The 20,178-nt window shown below is 42.5% G+C and overlaps 1 protein-coding gene across 1 annotated transcript; it reads left to right on the top strand.

Moving 5' to 3' along the window:
- The first annotated feature begins 12,467 nt into the window (after window positions 1-12,467).
- Window positions 12,468-18,803, top strand: LOC109899217 (SKI/DACH domain-containing protein 1). The gene has a single exon (XM_020494272.2). The coding sequence runs from the start codon at window positions 13,028-13,030 to the stop codon at window positions 15,635-15,637; it is 2,610 nt and encodes an 869-aa protein (XP_020349861.1). The 5' UTR covers window positions 12,468-13,027; the 3' UTR covers window positions 15,638-18,803.
- Window positions 18,804-20,178: the final 1,375 nt, after the last annotated feature.

The following is a 20,178-nucleotide window of genomic DNA, read 5'->3' as shown; positions in this document are numbered from 1 at the left end:
TTTATTTACTTGGTTTTTATTTCTCTTTCCTAACGCCTATGCCTATGACACTTGTGTTGTCTTTAATTCGTGAAACACTCAACAGTTAGATTATGAGCTAAAATAAATCCGAAATAACCTATTAACTGTTATTTTTAAAGAACACATCTGGGCCTATCAAATTAAGATTTGTTTTTGCAATTTTTACTTATAATAATGAACTCAATAAATTGCTTCCACTTTACACAATAAATGGAAACGTGAAATGCAAAAGCACGCATCTAAATAAAACTGCATTTCACTTTTGTTTTAAAACCTTGTAATGACATAATCTTGGTTGAATCATTCAGAGAAGCTGCACTCTGCAACATGCATGGGTTTAGTCTGCAAGCGCATCTGCCAGCCGCTTGCGTCACTGTCTGCGAGCCCTCAGAAGTCTCCCGTTCCCTCCCAGTTTGGTTTCCAGAGAAACGTAATGACTTGCCAATAATGCGCGAGAGCACACGAGCGTCCTCCGTGTAATATGGAGAGCGAGATGTCCCCGGGAGGGGCTCCCTATTGTTGGCTTTAATTTCAAATTGCTCAAATGCTCCAGTCCACAAGGCACCGCAAAAAACAAGGATAAAAAGGGGAAGAGGGGGAAAGAAAAAAGGAAAAACCGGGAATTGTGTGTGGCAGGGGAAAACCTATTAGAGTTGGCGAGAACAAAGGGAGGCGAGGGGGGGGGCAGCTGTCGGAGGGTTGGAGGCTACTGAAACACTGAAATAGCAAATTATTTTTACAACTTGCACTTGATTAAAGTCTAAGTCTGCCCGTACATGTGCTCTCTTCGTGCTCAAAGAGAAGAGGGCCGGCCCATGCATTGGCGAGATAAAATTACCTCTGCGCTGCTTCCTATTAAAATGTAGTGCCTCTATAACGGATTTACTAATGGAAACTACGGAGGTCATTTGTAGGCTTCCTTTTAGAGTGACGTGCACTGCTGAAAGGAGTCAGTGTCAAATATATAGGAAGGAAACTCATATAGGCATATAACAAACATAGGTCTAATATATCACATAGGCATGGTAATAACTAATGTTGCACAAATAGTAGGCTAACCTTAGGCCAATGTAGCATGCACATATGAAATTAAGTTGTGTCATTTCTTAGGCCTATAGCCTATAGGCTAATCCACTGCACAACATTGCAGTTACTTTTGGTCATGAGCCGATACTACTCAATGACTTTGGTAGCCTACTCAATTGAATTGTGAATATCCTCAATATTTAAAATTCCTAACTTGGAAATATTTTGGAAATTATTTTTCAATATATTTTAGAAAATAGCCAACTGAACTGTAATATCTTCTTGCATCAACATCATATGAACTCACTCACAACTTGTAAAACATGTTGTTTGTTGTGGACCTGGTTGGCGTTTGGGACGTGGGGTTGAGCTCGTGAGCAGAGCTGATGACTGATTCACGCTTTGCAATCGGCACAATAGGTAGCCTCTCATGTTTCGCCCTGACCTGCCCAATTTTATCTCCACTGATGTAGTAGGCCTACACTTTAACGGTTAAATGGAGTGAGAGAGATATGTTAACATATGTTTCCCATGCCAATAAAGCCATTGAATTTAATTTAATTGAGAAAGAGAGAGAGAGAGAGTATGTGTGTGTGTACTGTTCATTTTTGTTGTATATTTCACTTTTGTTTATTATCTACTTCACTTGCTTCGGCAATTTTAACATGTGTTTCCCATGCAAATAGATCCCTTCAATTGAATTGAAATTGAGAGAGACGGAGACATTTCTGCGTCTGAAAAACTGTCCATCCCGTCAGTATTTTCTGTCAATCAGTGCCACTCGGATCCAAAGTCAGATAAAGTTTGAAAAATATTGTTGTTGATATCTTGGATTTAATATCATATGTTATATATTTCTCGTTCAAGTTGTGCACGTTTAGAATATTATGTATGATGAAGGCTATAGTATTTGTCAGGGTTAGGTCTTTCCTGTTTAGAACGTCGACAACATAGCAGAAACAGTTGTCCTGACTCCAAGCTGCTGTCCCTGCCCCTGCCAACGTGAAATGTAACCCTTTTCACTGGAGAAAAACGAAAAAACGAATTTACCCCATTCACTCCAAAACAATGCCGCTAAAAAATAAAGGTTATTCTATCCGTTTACACTTGGCCTGTATGTTTTTAACCGAATTAAGTCAACCACATAATTATAGCTTTCCTGACTTTGTCTTTACACACCCCTTTTGTATCGCTTGTTACATTTCATTAACTGTACCTTTTGGGCTTATGCTCAATGACTGGGGTAAATAGTTAGAAGCCTAAATATTTTTTTCTGCTTAAAAATATACAATATCAGTTGTCAATGACAAAATAAAAAACACTTCTAATAAACATTTGAATGTTCTTTGAAAGAAATTGGGAAATCAGAAAAGAATAAATATGCATTTTGATAGGCTGCTTTCAACGTGTATTTTAATTGGACTGCGTTTGGTAGGCTGATTTCAACGTGTATTTTAATTGGACAGCGTTAGGTAGGCTGCTTTCAAGGTTTATTGTAATTGGACAGCGTTTGGTAGGCTGCTTTCAATGTGTATTGTAATTGGACAGCGTTTGGTAGGCTGCTTTCAATGTGTATTGTAATTGGACAGCGTTTGGTAGGCTGCTTTCAATGTGTATTTTAATTGGACAGCGTTCGGAAACCAGCACTGGGTGTTTATATGGATGTGCATACCGCTCCACAAAAGGCATTTGGAAAATACAATTTACTACCAATGAATTGTTGTATTAAATATGTCCTCCTGTGCTCACACATTGTCTTCTACTTCAGACAAATGGTAGCCAACGGTATCTGGCAGTATTCTGTTCAGTCGAGAGACTGGTTATTAGCACGGGCAAAGACCATAGGCTACATTAAACCAACATTGTCCTGTTCCTTACGACACTGGTGATGGGGGTTGGCTTGCATGCGGCCTGGAGTCCTATGGGCTGTGGGGATTAAGTGGGAAACCCGAAGGCTCCACAGAGTAAAGACCTATAGACAAGCTTCTAACGAGGCTCATGGCTGTAGTAAGGCACACCGTGGAATATGAAGGAACAGGTTTGCAAAACAATTGTGTAATTTAAGTTATCATCGAACTCTAAATAAGAAAATACGCTACGTTGCATCTATATTTATAAAATATTGTATAAAAATTACCAACCCCAAAAAGTGAATAGATTTTTTAGATTTGTGTTTAATATTGAGCAAATAATTGGTCTATTTAATGTCTAGCCTATGTCACATTTCGTACAACTATTTCCCATGCAGGCAAAATTGTACAAATTTCACACTGTTGATGTGGGAAACATTATCTCTAGTTGAGAACTAGAACAAAACTGTGGATGGGCAATCGGATCTACACATGGGGAGACACCTCTTCCCCCCCCCCCCTCTCTCTCGCTCTCTCTCTTTATTTAAACAATTCCATTTAAGGTCTTTATTGGCATATTGGCATGGGAAACATATGTTAACATTGCCAAAGCAAGTGAAATAGATAATAAACAATAGTGAAATATACAATAAAAAATGTACAGTAAACATAACATTCCACAAGTTCCAAAAGAATAAAGACATTTTCAAATGTCATATTATGTATATTTTTACAGTGTTGTAATTATGTGCAAATAGTTCAAGTACAAAAGGGAAAATAAATAAACATAAATATAGGTTGTAATTACAATTGTGTTTGTTCTTCACTGTTTGCCCTTTTCTTGTGGCAACAGGTCACAAATCTTGCTGCCATCTCTCTCTCCATTTAACCGTTAACGTGTATTAAATTCAACGGGCTTTATAGGCATGGGAAACATATATTTACATTGCCAAAGCAAGTGATATAGATAATAAACAAACGTGAAATAAACAATAACAACTTAACTCACAATATGACACTTGAGACATTTCAAGTGTCATATTATGGCTATAGTGTTGTAACGCTAAGGAAGCACCTGAGAGAGACGAGAGCTTTTCTTTCTCTTCCGGGGGAGGGGAGAGGAGACCGTGGGACAGCGGGGGAGGACCATCATCATTAGGAACCCTCCTTGAATGAGTTTGGGCGCATTTGCGTTAGGCTCTTCCACACTCCACAAGTTTCTCTTAATAACAACTATTCAATTGATGTATCTGCATTGACAGAGTGGGTTAACAGATATAGCCATCCCATCTCCACATTTAGCCTAGTTGGATATACATTTTCTATGTCACGTTTTAGGGTATATGCCTACTTTCGTCAAGATTCGAGGTTTACATTTCGTGTAGCCTGCATTGCTATGGTCAAATTTAGGCAACGTCCCTCTTCCCAGATTTTCTTGTTTCAAGCCTATGTGTTTCCCAAATCATAGTTGACGTGGGTAGAGTAAACATAAACACTACCCGGCTGGTCCTGCCATTCCTCTGCAGCCGACCTCGGTGGCAGAGGAACGTCCCTCAGGCCTGGAGGATTATTTCATACATTTACATGTCAGTCATTTAGCAGACGACCTTATCCAGAGGGACTTACAGGAGCAATTATGGTTAAGTGCGTTGCCCAGGGGTGATGTGTCACATAGTTGATTCGGGGATTCGAACCGGCAACCTTTCAGTCCCAACGTTCTTAACCACTAGGCTACCTGCCGCCCAATAGGGTCCATACACCATCCATACACACAACACATTTCCTCATGGTAAGACCTATTGGCATCCTTTGGAATTATTTATTGCTTTTATTGACAGACACAACATTGTAGCTAAGCTACATATAGGCTAGCCTATATCCCTGTTCATAAATGCCATATAGACAGTGTACATTGTGTGCGCTCTGATTTGATATGTTTTAACATTCTAAAGACATTTTGATGCAACAATTGTTTTGTTTAAATTGTACACATTTTTGATCAAATAGTCACATTTTACTTCTACATTTGAAGTAAAAGAATCCTGCTGCAATCGAAACTAGATTCCCACTATAGTCCTATATCTATCTCTCCACTGTCAATGAAATACAAAAGACAGCTATATGATAATGTCTATATTTGATTGTAATTTATATACAATTATTGCATAGGACTAGGCCTATATTAAATTACATTTTGTATTAAATATACTATTTATTCACTAGGTCACGACCCACTTTATAATTGTAAATAGTGTAATACAGACCATTATTAATTCCTTTCTTATTACTTAAATGACATGTTATATTTAATTGACTGTTTTTATTGTTATTATTGATTAATGTACTGCATTGTTGAGGGACCTAGCCCAGAAGCATTTCGCTGCACTTTTGTATACCGAATGTAAACTCTGTATGTGACGAATAACATTTGATTTGATATAAATTACTTGTTTTAAGTAGCCGAGAATAGCATGATGGGCTATTAGGATGTTAGATGTGGTATAAATGATGGGCTTGAACGTAATGAGTGAGTTGCGGTGGTGTTGGCGTGTTGTAACTGAGGCTACGTGTTGAGCTTTCCTAAAAACATGAGAACGTAAAAAACAAGAAATGACAACGTGTTTAGGCCTAGCAGCCTTTACACGAAATGACAACGTGTTTAGGCCTAGCAGACTTTACACGAAATCTCATTTTTGTGTGAAATGAAACTCCTTCCAAAACTTGTGCCATACACGAAATGTCAAGGGAATGGGTCATGCTTAGCTCTGACAATAATTCACATCCCACTCATCTACAGGAGCAGAGTAGATGCCTCAGACACTACTGTGGCAACAGCCTGCATACCTGTTGAACATGCATGATCTCTCCTCTTTTCTACGCTCCTCTCCTCTCCTTACTGGTGCCTTTCTGGTTGCCTGTAAAGGAGCATTTCCGCTTGCTCTGCTTGTGTAACGCCAAGGCACAGGAAAACACGAGCAGACACAACATGGTGGGCTGCACGGTGGGGTGAGGGGTGAACACAGCCCACCCCCCACCCCCCAGCTCACACTTCAGGCTCGGGTTGCATGTAAAATCACATTCTTAGGGGGATCGGACCCAAGGAATTCATTTGTTTTGGCACGGCTAGTGAATTTGAACCGTAAAAAGCATACTCTCCGCAAGTGGTTCGAGCAAGTGTCTCCATTAAACTCAATGCAAAACAAATGACATGGAGCAGGGTGTGGGAAAGGGACATGTTTAGTAAAACACCATGAGTCGGGTGTTAGAGAAGCATGTTGGTTTAAAGGGTTTAAGGTTGTTGGATTTCAGAGTTTGGGTTCTAGTGTGAAGCGCCTCCCCACCACACTTACAACCACGGGTTAATGCTTCTTATTTTTAACCACCGAAACATGAACTATAGAGTTATTATTCCATTATTTAATTATGGTTGAAGGATTTCCGTTTTGCGGTGTGGTTTTCACACATGGGAAACACACACACAAACATAGGCCATAATAGAATAGCCTGCCCTCAAATCAAATCAAATCACACCAACAATCAGGTTGAATAAGCTATGAACTACGTGTTTACACAACATAGAAATTCATAACCAATAAGGCAAATCAACTGAAGCAACATAACAGTAGTGTTGACTGAAATTGTCAGGGGGTGGGACACATTACAATAATACCCAGCAGTTAGTTATTACATTTACATTTTGGTCATTTAGCAGAGCAACTTCAGTTAGTGCATTCAATGGAGGTATATAAACAACCACATGTAAGAAATAACAAGTAAAACGTTTATTTAACCATTACTGAGAATGCTTTGTAGCTAAAGTATTCTGTTGGTTTGGTTGACATTGCTGAGTGCACTGCCAGTTTTAGAAACTGGCGAAAAAGCTTGCACATGAGCAGGAGACAGATGGGAACATAAGGTTCTCTACTGAAATCTCTATTATATCATTTCAAAGACTTAGAAAAGGACACATTTCAGAACTGACTAAGTAGTTGGTTTAACTGTATAGGAAGTTGACAGGACATACAATTTTAAGACAGCCAGGTTATAAATATTGGTAAGTTAAAACAACTAAAAGTTGTGTTTTTCTGACTATCAAATACTTGTCCTCTCCACTTAGTAATTTGTCAAAACAACTTGAGTAGCTTTGTCAGGACAAAACAAAAAAAAACTAAAAGTGACTAAATGTATCAAGTTCACTCAACAAGTTATTAAATCCACGTTTGTCATTTCCACTTACTTAGGTTGACGTTAACATGACATTTTAATGCAGCCTGGTAACAAACCTTTGTTAATTGAGTCAACATTTTTTTTTTTACAGTGCTAAATTTGATATATAAAACTGCATTCATGTGCATAATGGAACGTCGATGTGTGTTGTGTTATCCCTTCGAGTACACACAAAAGCCTATTCTATTGGCCCATATATATTTGTCAATGTATCACTCTGCGTGTATCTCATAAAGACTACCCGAGTGCAACCACATAGCCTACTGTAGTCTATAAAGGCCCAGAAAAGTGTAAACGAGAGGGAAACATTACTCTTGTTCTTTGTTCTGCATTGTTTTCCTGGAAGAGCGCGGACGTGTGTGTGTGTGTGTGTGTGTGTGTGTGTGTGTGTGTGTGTGTGTGTGTGTGTGTGTGTGTGTGTGTGTGTGTGTGTGTGTGCGTGCGTGCGTGAATGCCTGAGTGTGACTGTGTGTGTGTGTGTCCTCTTACCTTCCACTCGCTGTAATCCGCCAATCTCCTCCATCAAACCTCGCGCTCAGCCATGTCCTCGCCAAAAGCACGCGTGCACATTACAACAAACATATCTATCCGCACGAGTGATGAATGTGCGCCCCGGGAAAGGCACGAGGCTCGTCTACCGGTTGGGCCGCGGTATTCCCCCGGTATTATATAGAGCCTCCATGTAGCACGCTGCTGTAGCCTCTGCTCTGGAACCCTTCTTGGTGAGTCATCTGCACTCGTCCGGCCGGCTGGGCTAAGCTCAGGGGAAAGAGAAGAGAGGGACCAAGGGGGCTGCTCTCACAATGGGCCGGAGAAACGCAGGCAACACCAGCCGCAACTTCTGAATAGCCTGTAGCAGCTGATGGGAATACCGAAGTGCAACACAAAACGAAGGAACAGCCCAAAAGTTTAGCTTATATGCAAACAAAGTGTAATGGTACAAATGCGTGTTACGTTTAAAATAAATAATCAAAACGTTGGTTATTCACTCCCAAATACCTAGAGCAAGAAAATACCCAGCTGCAATGGGGAGGCTAAGAGCACAGGGGAATAGCACCATAAATAAACAGGCCTACGCAATCCATTATTTTACGCTTCAAAATATTGTATTTGTTGTATTTTGATTAATTATTTTAGGCTATTAACTTATTTAAAAGGTTGGCCAGTAAATCTAAAAAATGATGCGCTGTGGGCTACCACATCTTCTGAAATGAGGCAAATGAAGTTCACAGTAATTTACCTTGTTAAACACATAAGCCTAATTATAGGATAATGTATCAAGTGTGTATAGCCTACAACATGAGAAACATTATATTTACACATTTTAGTCAGCTGGTTGTATGGGTTAGGTAAAGGGTCCAAATGTAGCCAAATAAATACAACAATTACAGTCTACTTTGTCAATGTTTGAATTGCCCTTTAGGTTGATCCGATGGGCACGTGATATTCACCCAGTTTACATGTACGTGTGTGTGTGTTTTGCATCATCGCACCGTTTAAATATCTGTTGTATGACATAAAATGCCCTGTTTTACCATTGATTCACTCAGGGAACGTCCATAACGTGTAGAAATTCAAGAAAATGTAAGGAATTTGTAGAATATAGAATGACGAGTAGAGGGCTAAAAATCAGTGTCAATTACTGCACCATTTTTGATCCCCCTATAAATTATTCCACCCAGCCCCTGTAAACCTTATTCATAAAAGGCTCGTTGAGCTTTTGGTTACGACAGAAATTATGGTTATGAGAGCTAAAATCGTTGTGTCCAATCAGACTAGATTTATGATGTTGTCCTGGAAACCCTACATTCCCTCAATGTTGGAGATACAGTGATAAGCACCTACGTAAACGGATTACAGACAGGCTTTTATATGTCTGTCTGTCTGGCAACTTCTTCAGGGTGAGTGAGAATTGAGGAGATGTTCTGAACGGGGCAGTGATGACGATGAAGGTGTCTGTATGACGTATTGATGAAACTATGCACGTAACTATGAACGTTTTTATCCCTGCAAACCACATGATCTATGTGTAGCGAATAATACACATACCGTCCAACCGAATATTAGGCCTATAGTAAACCCGCGGATCACAGCTCTTCTCCCCGGGTCTCCTTGGCCTTCCGTGACCGGGCAGAGCGTAGGCTAGGGAAGATAGGTCGAGTCGTAATCCCCAGGCCTCAGGTTGGTGGAGCTCAGCTAACAGTGGACCCTTCTCCTTTGTCCATCAGATGGCAAAACACATTTCCACACACTGCAAACGCTATAGAATAGCCTACTTTATGCATGTTAACTCGGTTCACTGATAGTACAATTGGGAAAAGTCATGATAGGGGCTGAGTTGGATTAGACCTGCCACACACACACACACTGGTGAATCGCTATGAAATAAAATGTCATATTTTCAAAAGGACAAATATCTCATACTGCCTCCTATCCCAATAGTGCCGAGCTATTATTGGTATTTCCTCTTCGCGTTCGTACACACTTACTACATATAGGCGACACACACACCTCAGGTAAAACCGCGAGCACAACGCGAAATCGTCCCAACGACGATGCGTAAAGTTCAGCATCGATAATAATGTCAGGCCATGTGGCCTCCCGACTCTGCGGCCTGTTGACACCGCTCAGCCCTCCCTCCCAGCAGGGAGCTACAGGCTGGGATGTGCTTCAACTTGTACCTCGCCCTGGATCACAGGCTGCTAAGTAAACACACGTAAATTCATGTGCAATAGTGGTTTAGAAGCGGCTAACGACTTGATGATAATATATGTCTCATATAGCACCGGGTGTGTACTGTGTAACACTGAAGCAGATACGAGCAGTCGAGAAAGGTAGGTTAAATTGTGTATTTCTTTCTGTGGAGTTGAGAGTGGAGTTCTTCCGTCTATAATATGACTGAATCATACATTGAATAGGGTAAATCATCACAATTACAACAACCACTTCGTTGGCATTAGTAGCCTATAATAATATAATTACAGAAATAAGCAAATTAATAAATCACTCCCCAGTATTTTCTCAAGTAATCGAAGTACATTGGAGCGATGAGTGGAAAGGCAGCTATAGGCTACAGGCTCTCTTTATTGTTATGGAAGATTTAAAACGCAAGAACAGGATGTAGAATTCAAGTCCTATCCTCCCTCTGACCCTCTTTCATTTTCTTACCTCCTCTGCAACTTGGCCAAGTATTTATAAACAAAGATTAGGGCTAACCTACCTATGTGGGGAGGAGGTTCGAGTCTTCAAGGGTTATAGCCTAGCTATGAGCCCCAAAGAGCTGCCATGTCATGGTTTGCATGCTTTCTTTTCGTTCTTTTCACCATTCACCTTAAATAGCGCACCCGTATAGCACCATTGCCTCGCTGGTGGTTTCTCCTGATCCTGATCATTGGCGAGGTTAATGGGAGGTGCAGCTAGGCAGCAAAGCCTAGCGCCCTAGTGGCGCAGCGGTCTAAGGCAAATCATTTCAATTCTAGAGGCGTCACTACAGACACCCTGGTTCGATTCCTGGCTGTATAACAACCGGCGGTGATTGGGAGTCCCATATGGCGGCGCACAATTGGCCCAGCGTCGTCCGGTGTAGGCCGTCATTGAAAATAAGAATTTGTTCTTATCAGACTTGACTGTTTAAATTTGAAAAAATAAAATTAGGCAACTATACTTGTACGGTCAAACCGTCATCATATCATGGTGTTGTACGGTCAAACCATAAATTGTCATATATCAATTCAAAGGGCTTTATTGGCCTGGGAAACATATGTTTACATTACCTAAGCAAGTGAAATATATAATAAACAATAGTGAGAGAAACCATTTTTTTCAAATCTCTCCCATGCATGCCTGTTGTCACACACACATACACACACACACAACAATTAACCAACCATTACAGGTCTCTTTACATTAGGATCAGGGCGCAGTGAGTGATGATATGGCACAGCGTGACGTTTCTCCTGTCAGCCTCACCCCGCTCTGCTTTCAGTATATGCATAATACAGCCTTAAACAGTGTGTGTGTGTGTGTGTGTGTGTGTGTGTGTGTGTGTGTGTGTGTGTGTGTGTGTGTGGTGGGAGCTACAATACCTTGTTGAACACAAAACCCTTAGTGTAAATTCACAATTTCACACTCACACACACACACACACCAATTAACAATCAAACTCATCCTATAGCCTACTCCTTACTCAAATAAAATAATGTAATAATATATTTTATCAAAATCTACAATGATAGGCCTATGTGCAATAAAATAAACCCATTAGTTATTATCAAGTTTGCGGAAGACGCCTTGGGGAAAAGCAACTCTGAGCATGCACTTTTACCGCATGTTAAAAGCACGAGCCTTTCCCAGATTAATCGTCTGTTACGTTGCTCGTGTTTTTATCGTGTTGGGCCGGGGAACAGCAGACTCGGTGACCAGGATAGAAAGAGCATATTTACCGGTTTAAAATATCCCCGCGAGACATAGACTGATCATTAATACCGAGGTGAATGGCACAGTTGCGGCAATGCAGAGAAAACGAAGAAACACACACACACACACACACACACACACACACACACAGACACCATTCACCAAGTTTGCAACCTAAATGCATTTAGCAAAATTAATAATGTAGCCAAATAGGCCTATAACAACATGTATGTAGTTTATTTTTGAAATAATAAGGTCTGTGCAAATGTGTGGTTATGCGCAGAGGTTTGGCTAACCGTCGTTGGAACGAGCTCTCCTTTCAACCTCGAAATTCACACAGAACTATAAAAGCTCACGCCAAAGCAAAATTGTCGAGTATAACTCGACACTCTAATGTTGGAGTCCGAAGAGCATTCTAAATAGGTGAAAAAGGAAAATCTCTTTGTCTCGGAGTCCATTGGAAAGACAGCTATAATGCGCCAATCCATCACAATAGAATTAGTGAAGGGGTTACACAAATTAACAGACGTCTGAATTCAATCACTTATATTTTATTGGCGTATGCCATCTATATATTTATTTGTAATGATAGGCTATATGTTCTCTCAATAATGCTACTTGGTTTCCCTGACAGCGCTATAGGCAAAATGCCATAAATATTACTAGCAGGGTATAGGAGACGAGTTTCCCGGTTCAGCTATTTCACCTTGTCTCTTAAAAAACAATATTGAAATATGAACTTGTCATAGCGGCATTATGTACTTAACAAACGGAGATGGGGGGGGGGGGCGCTCAGGGTGTGGAATACCCATTTTTATTGCATCACCTGTCAGTGGCGTCCAATAGGATTCGAGTCTGAGGGCATTAATTGATGAAGGTGTCTCCGGGCCCGCGCACTTCCCCTCTGTCATTTTATTTGTGGCTAACCCTGCAGCCAGGATAGCAGCTGCATTTAGGCTCTTATTCGCTCTCTCTCTTTCCCTCCCTCCCCCTCTCTCTCTCTCCCTCTGTAGCTCGCTCCCTCTCCCTACCCCTCTCTCTCTCCCTCCCTCTGTAGCTCGCTCCCTCTCCCTACCCCTCTCTTCTCTTTTTTATCCTCTCGTTGTGGCAGTGGTATACACCTTCCTGCCGTGCTGACGGTCAGAGGGAGTGAGCCGGAGAGGAGAGGCAGGTAGGGGTTAGCAGACGGTCAGCAGCCGGCCTGGCGGTACAATCCCTCGCATTCCTCCACCATGCCTGGTCCGGGGCAGGGCCTGAGGACAGATGCTGTGAACCCACCCGAAACCGCTCCATTTAACTCCGAATCTCAAAGTTTGCCTGTCCATGACAGTGTGGAGGTACTAGGACGCATCAGCAGCGGCCGACTGGCGCGTCAGAATGCCTTGAGCTCAAAACAAGGAGTTTATTCCTTTTTCTTTTCATAGCTACACGAGGACAATTGATCGAGATAAATGCTTGGATTATTACAATAGTGAGGGAAAAGCAACATGGGAGACCTGAAGTGTGGGTTTGAGGAGATGCAGGGAGTGAGGCTGGGATACCTGCTGATAAAAGGAAAACAAATGTTCGCCCTCTCCCAGGTCTTCACTGACCTACTGAAAAATATTCCCCGGACCACCGTGCACAAACGCATGGACCACCTGAACGTTAAAAAACACCACTGTGATTTGGAGGAGCTGAGAAAGCTCAAAGCAATAAATTCTATTGCTTTCCACGCGGCTAAATGTACTCTGATATCACGGGAGGATGTGGAGGCGCTTTATTTCTCCTGCAAAACGGAACGCGTGTTAAAATCCAACAAAAGAAAAGCAAAGAAGGCCAGTTTACCGGAGGATGTGGGCGAGGGCACGTTTCACGCGGACACGCACCCTACTGGGTTATGGAAGGAGAAAGTTTGGTTAAGTTTACACAGCGTGCCACAGACTCTATCCCTCAACAAATCCGGCAAAAGAGAGCAACCAACCTCGCGCCCCGACTCCAATCTACCTCAAATGTACAATAAATCCCGACCGAGGGATTATTCCTTTGTCACCAAGTCGGCATGTAAACCTTTTAAAAACTATGAAACAGCTCAAATACCGGGCAATTGCGTCGCATTTAGCCAGAGACATTCGTTTTTCCGGAGCGTGGTGAGCCGTCAGCCGGTGTTGTTTAAATCCGCCATTGCTGCTCAGTCAAGGCTCTCTGCAGCCGGCGACCTATTTCACAAAAGGAAGAGGAGGCGCGAGGGGGGCGGCGGCAGGGATAGGGACAGCGGCGGCGCGAGGCAGTCGTGGAGCAGGAGCAGACACACACACTCACACCCTCACGCACACCACCCGGTGCTTCTCGTGCAGCCCAAGTGCTGCAGCAAGCCAAAAACCCAGCACAACCACAACGGGACAGCGCTGGGCCATTTCCATCTTGGACACGAGTTTTACCTCGACCACGGAGCTCACCACCATCCTCACCCGCAGCAGCATGTAGGGGGTTTCCCGGAGAGCTACAGCAGTGACACCGAATCGAGCTGCTACTCAGAGCCGCTCAACAACGACTCGGACTTCGGCTCCAGTTTATCCACAAGCAGCAACTCTGGGACCTCTGATGAGGAGGAAGATGAGGAGGATGAAGAGGAGAGCCCGTTGGAGAGTTCTGAGGTCAGTTCTGACGAGGAGAGTTCATCTCAGTCTGACAGCAGCTCTGTGTCCAGTCAGGTCTCTGTCCAGTCCATCCGTTTCAGGAGGGCCCGGTTCTCCTCTGTCAACGCAACCAAAAATATCCCCACTAGAACTCTGCCTAACGCTAAAACTCTCTCCAGCACTAGAACTCAGTCCAACAGTATAACTCTCTCGCACACTAAAGCACCTTTGCTCCTGCAGCCTACCTTCCACTACAGCCACCAGCAGCAGCCATCTATACCGGTTGTCCAGGGTGGAACCAGCCAGGTGGACTATGCCGTTCAAGGGAAACAACAGAAATATGAGTTTACAGCCAGGGAGGCCAAGCAGGACGCACACACACACAGGTTCAGCTCGCCTGTCATCCGGGGGAGTTGTTTCACTGAGAGGAGAGACAGGAAGGTTCCTGAGTCCCAGGTCCAGACCCAAAGAGAGATAACGAGAGCAGTTTATGCACTGAGCCCCTCACCTAACCCCAACGGGAACAAAGCGGTTCCTGCGCACAGGACACCGGGACACGCAAACAAATGCCCCCCAGTCCTGAGCTCACACTGCGCCCATGACAAAGACACAAAGCACTCCAAGCCTACAGACAACAACCAGCTTTCATTAGCTGCAAATCTAAAGAGAGAGGTGAGAATTAGCCCAATCCTGAAACTGCCCTCTCCGCTCAAAACTATTAAGTCCGAGCCGGAAGAGCTCTCAGTGGCCGCGGGTCCCCTCCCCAACAGTGGCAGGGCGGTCAAGACTCCCCCCTTCAACCTGCAGAATGTGAAAATCAAAGTGGAGCAAAGCTATGATGAATTCGAATACAACAGTAAGGCCTCCGGGTTCCACTGCAAAGGAGACGAGGCGGATATCAACAATGGCCAGTACCCCGGCGGCGACATCAAACACGCTGCTAGCTGTTTCAACAACGAGACCAAAGCCATTGAAAGTTCTACTGGGGCTCCCAAGTCCTCATCCGGCTTGCAGGAATGCAGGAGCACTCGAGACACCCCTTGTTCGGAGGAGGGGGAGTATAAAAACGGAGTTGGGGTCAGGAAAAACTGCAGGACTCTGGTTCTGGGGAAGGAGCCTGGAATTTCAAGGGCGCAGGCGAAACAGAACGTGTCCAAAGTTGACAGGACTTTATCTTCTCGTCCCGTGGGCAAAGCAGAGATTTGTGATGGAAATATTGAGCATCTAACTGGGGCGAGTAAACGAAAACGCGCGTCCAGTAATGTAGCACCCTCTCTGAAGAGGCCTTTCAGCTTCATGGCGAATTTCCCCGCTCCTCCGTCCCTGGTTGTGGGCAGCGACGGGGATTTAAGCCCAGCTTACTCTCTGAACTCTCTGGGGGGACCCCGACCTCCCACCCGCTCTCACCCCGTGTGGCGGTGGCAGCCTGGCGGTCGGACAGTCCCTCCCCCATCCGCTCAGAGAATCAGGAAATGTTGACGCTTTTTTCTTTGACAAGAACAACCGCAACAACAACATAAACCTGGATGGAAACCTACAGTACCTTGACTACAACATAAGTCTTAAAGTGAATGGGAGGCACTAATGTATTGCATCCTTCAGTTGTTTTTATTTAAATGTTTTCCTTTATTTGATGTTGTGGATTTAAAACATTCCTCGTTGTTGTGGAGTTGTATATCAGTAATACATACACTGCTATTCTCCATAACGCGCGGACCGTCTTTGAGCCTCTCTTCCTATGTCACTGGATGACCCCTCGTGGATTTATTCTGACTAACTAACTCTTCATAAGCTATCCACCATAAGCAATAGGCTACACGATTTGGCAAAATGTGCTTACTTAAATTTTATCGGATCTATTGTTTCTGTTCCCCTTGATGCTCGACCTGTTGGATTGTACCAGGGTTTCAGCTCGACCTGTTGGATTTTACCAGGGTTTCAGTGAAGTAAACATTTGTGCTGTACTGCCTTTGTGGTGAGAGAACGAGAGGGGAAGGCTCCCTCATAAAAATCACAGCACTCCTATGCTGGTCTGTGTTTTTCTATCATCAGCTGGGTAGGCTTAATCAACAGATGCAGGGTTTTTCTTAAATAACATGGTTAAGCGTACTGTCTGTCACTTTAGCCTTATTACGAGTTGTAGTTGCTGTTTTTCCACAGGATTTTAAAAACCTAATAGAAACCCTCATTTCGGTTTTAATTTGATGCTTGCCAGAGTTTGGGTCAATTGTATCTATTTTCAGATAACTGTTTTTGAATTCGATATCAAATGTAGATTAATTTCTTCTTGCAAGTCAAAATTCATAACGTTAATTGCAGGATATATTGAATAGGACATAATTGTAAGTGACTTGACTCTTATTCTGATCTGGCTGTTGCTTTCCGTTTTTCAGAGTGTTTGTGAACAGCCTTGTTTGTATTTCCTGAGAGTATTTCCTGCAAGCTTATGTTTGGCTGTAGTCAGACAGCTACCAGCGCCCATTCGGGCCCATAACAGTGCAGACCTTACATACAGACAATCACACAGAGAGAAACGCCCAGGCCTGACACAGATCACGCCTTTTCGTGAAAAACCACACGTCCTGACAACCTTGACATGTTTTTGCATTTTGGTGGGACATTTTCCTATATATTACAGGTTTATTGATTAATTGAAACACGCATAGCCCTAATGTAGCCTACACGAAAAATCGTGAGTATACTGTGAAAATAACCCTCCTGTCCTACCAGTTTGGGGGTTGTACACTAAAACACAAACCCACCAAAGGGTGTCTTACAACACACTGAGCCTAATGTAATTTAGAAACAACACGTGGAGGCACAAGTGATAGGCCTACATGCATTGCACGTTGACACACGCGGCCCCATTTCAGCTTGAGGAGTGTAGGCTAGCTTGGCCTATTATGAAAGAGGTGATTGTTTAAGAGAAGCTTCAAATAAAATACATTTAAAATAAGGTTGGCTATTAGCCTATGTCCACTTAAATATTTAACTTAAAATTGAACATTTATAATTGGTTATTTGTGGCCATCCATAGCCAACACATGAAGTTGGATTGTTTACTATTTGCATATTTAGGTCAAACCGGTAATATCGTTGTTAATTGTACCCTTGCATCTGAAAGCATGCTGAGATGCCCAGCACAGCAAGTTGCTGTGGAATAGTTACATATTAGCTCAGTGGGTAAATGCGTAATTACCTGTTTACATTCTGCGGTGAAGCCCACCGTGCTGAATTGACCTGAGAAATTCACCATTCGGTCAAAATTACTCAAATATAGTCTACAGAGGATTAGCAGTCAGTCGAAAATGTGTAGGCCCAAACACAAAGCTAGTTGTACCTTATTATAATAGCATTGCACTCTGCAGTGATTCGAGATTTACACAAAATGCCATGGCCCTCTCCATATCCCCATTGCAACTGATATATATTAGGCTATACTTTCTTCTCTTGTGTAACAAATCAGAAAAAATGTTTTCTAATTTTGCCACGTAACCATAAGTAATATTTACACGCGATGAATGTATGTCAGACTTTTTTCATTATGTTAAATATTCTGATGTTGTTCATAGAAAAACACAAAATATACCAAAAAATAAAAATTCAGTCAAATGTAATTAAAGTTGCATCTAAATATCTATATTTTCCCACAACGTAACATGTTGATTTTCTGAAGTTGTAGCAAAGAGAATAATCAAACCACATAACAACAAACCACATGCCTCATGATTCTCACAGCAACATCAGCAGTAAAGACAGAAACAAAGGCGCATTCGATTGGTGATTGTAGTTAAGAGAGACAAAAGCTTGGGTTAACTCAATGCTCAGATTTTGTATGGATTGATCTGTGTAAAATGCACCTCTACCACCCCAAACCATGCGTACTCCCCATGTAGAGTAGGTATGTATAGAAGCAAACTTAAATAAATGTGCCTCTAAACTAAACACAGCCATTTTATTCTCCATTTGAAAATGACGTGATCCCTCCAACCTAGAGGGAGTTGGGGGAAGGGGAAGATCTCCCTGGGAGGAGAGGGAGGGGGATTCATATGTTCTAGGAGGGAAACTTTCACCCTGTAATGCCCGTGTCAAAGTTTACTGGGCCAGAGGAGGGATATACAGCGCAGCGTTCAGCGAGGGCACACACACACACACACACGCACGCCCCTCTGTAGGTACTTACCAATTCTCACGCCGATCACAGAGAGCATCACCCGGGCAAGGAGATGGTGGTAGAAGCGTTTACGGAGGGAACTACCACAGCAGAGCTCTGACAGTGACGCTATCAATGTAAACAATTGCATGGTGTCGCTCGAGGCATGGGGCCCACCCCTCTATCTCCTGCTTTGCCCCGCTTTCTCACTCATTCCCCTAGCTTTTTGATACAATGCTTGAGGTCAGGATTTTGACCTGAAATTTGAAGTCACTGGTTGTTTATATAAAAAAAATATATTTATTTTTGTGAATTACTGGGTTTTTGTATATCATTGTTGTGTAGGAGGATGCACTCGAAATGAAAAACTTGAATGGTGGATTTCTGAAGCACTTTCCCTTTCTTCTGAGTTATGAGGTGTTCATTAAATACGTCTGAGTGTGAGTGATGGCGCATTCTCTTTGTTGTGAGTTGAAGAAACACACACTTCATTCATCTTGATATTAGATACACTGTATGCCTATGTAAATTGAATCGTCACCAAGAGTACAAATGTGTAATCAGCATGCATTTTGGGGTAGGATCTATTGGTGCAAGGTAACAGTTTTACTCTCCATGCATTGGGTTACTGAACTTTATTGACATGTAACCCACCCGTACTATGACCCACATAGTGGGTCGGCAGGGGGCGGCAGGGTAGCCTAGTGGTTAGAGCGTTGGACTAATAACCGAAAGGTTGTAAGTTCGAATCCCCGAGCGGACAAGGTACAAATCTGTCGTTCTGCCCCTGAACAGGCAGTTAACCCACTGTTCCTAGGCCATCATTGAAAATAAGAATTTGTTCTTAACTGACTTGCCTAGTAAAATAAAATAAATTACACTACCATGCATGATACATACTATAGGCCTACTTCTGAGTAATTACGTACGTATGTTAACATAGGCCAAGAGAGTACAACCGTCTAGTTCTATAGACAAACCTGTAGTACACATGTGGGCCTCTGAGTACCCTTTCATATGCACTTCAGTCGACATCATCCGCCATGTTTGTTTCTCTGTTCCGGTTTTGAGTAATGGGATTTTATGGTATGGTAAACCCGGAGGTTGATGGGGGAGTCCTGGCCCGGCCCACAGTAGCCTATGGGTGGAGGTTAGCAGGCCGCTCACTGAGACAGACGAGCATGTAAAGCTAAAGCATTCTAGAGGTAAATTCCAGTGCCGATTGCGAACCAATAGACTATAACTTCTATCGAATAACAGGAGCTAGGCAGAGAGGAATTTAACGAGTTAAAACACAAGCTGGATTAAGGGAAACCTCAGGCAATTTACTAAAGAGGTCGGCTACTCAATCTGGCGCCATCGCTGCGTGGACAGTTATCGCATCCGAGGCACTCAAATAGCCTACAGTATTCCCAGCTGCTGTCCTTGTTTAAAAAAACAGGTTATAGGAGTAACGCTGACAGACACAGCCTGAATCAGGTTCAGCACAACGCACCTAGCTATCAGACAATTAAATACAAGTGATCGATAAAAGTTGTCAGAATGCCTTTATATTATAGGCCTATAAAAAATATGAAAAAGATTGTTGCCTGTTGACAAGACTATTCAATATCACAGAACTCAAAAATACTTTGACTAAATTAACAAATAATAATTTGAATGAATTAGGCTAAATAAATATATATTTTAAGTTGTGCAGGGCAATTGGAACACACACGCAGAAACACACACACACGCACACACAATAAGTTATTAGCTCAAATACAATTAGCTTACATAAATACAATTTCATCTATATATCGTTTTCATTGGTCGCTTGAGGGAAACAATAGTTAATTATGCATCATCAAACAAAATGTCTGCACCT

The sequence above is a fragment of the Oncorhynchus kisutch genome, linkage group LG11, assembly GCF_002021735.2.
Source record: "Oncorhynchus kisutch isolate 150728-3 linkage group LG11, Okis_V2, whole genome shotgun sequence".
Taxonomy (NCBI): Eukaryota; Metazoa; Chordata; class Actinopteri; order Salmoniformes; family Salmonidae; genus Oncorhynchus; species Oncorhynchus kisutch.
This window is presented reverse-complemented; position numbering and strand designations above follow the sequence as displayed.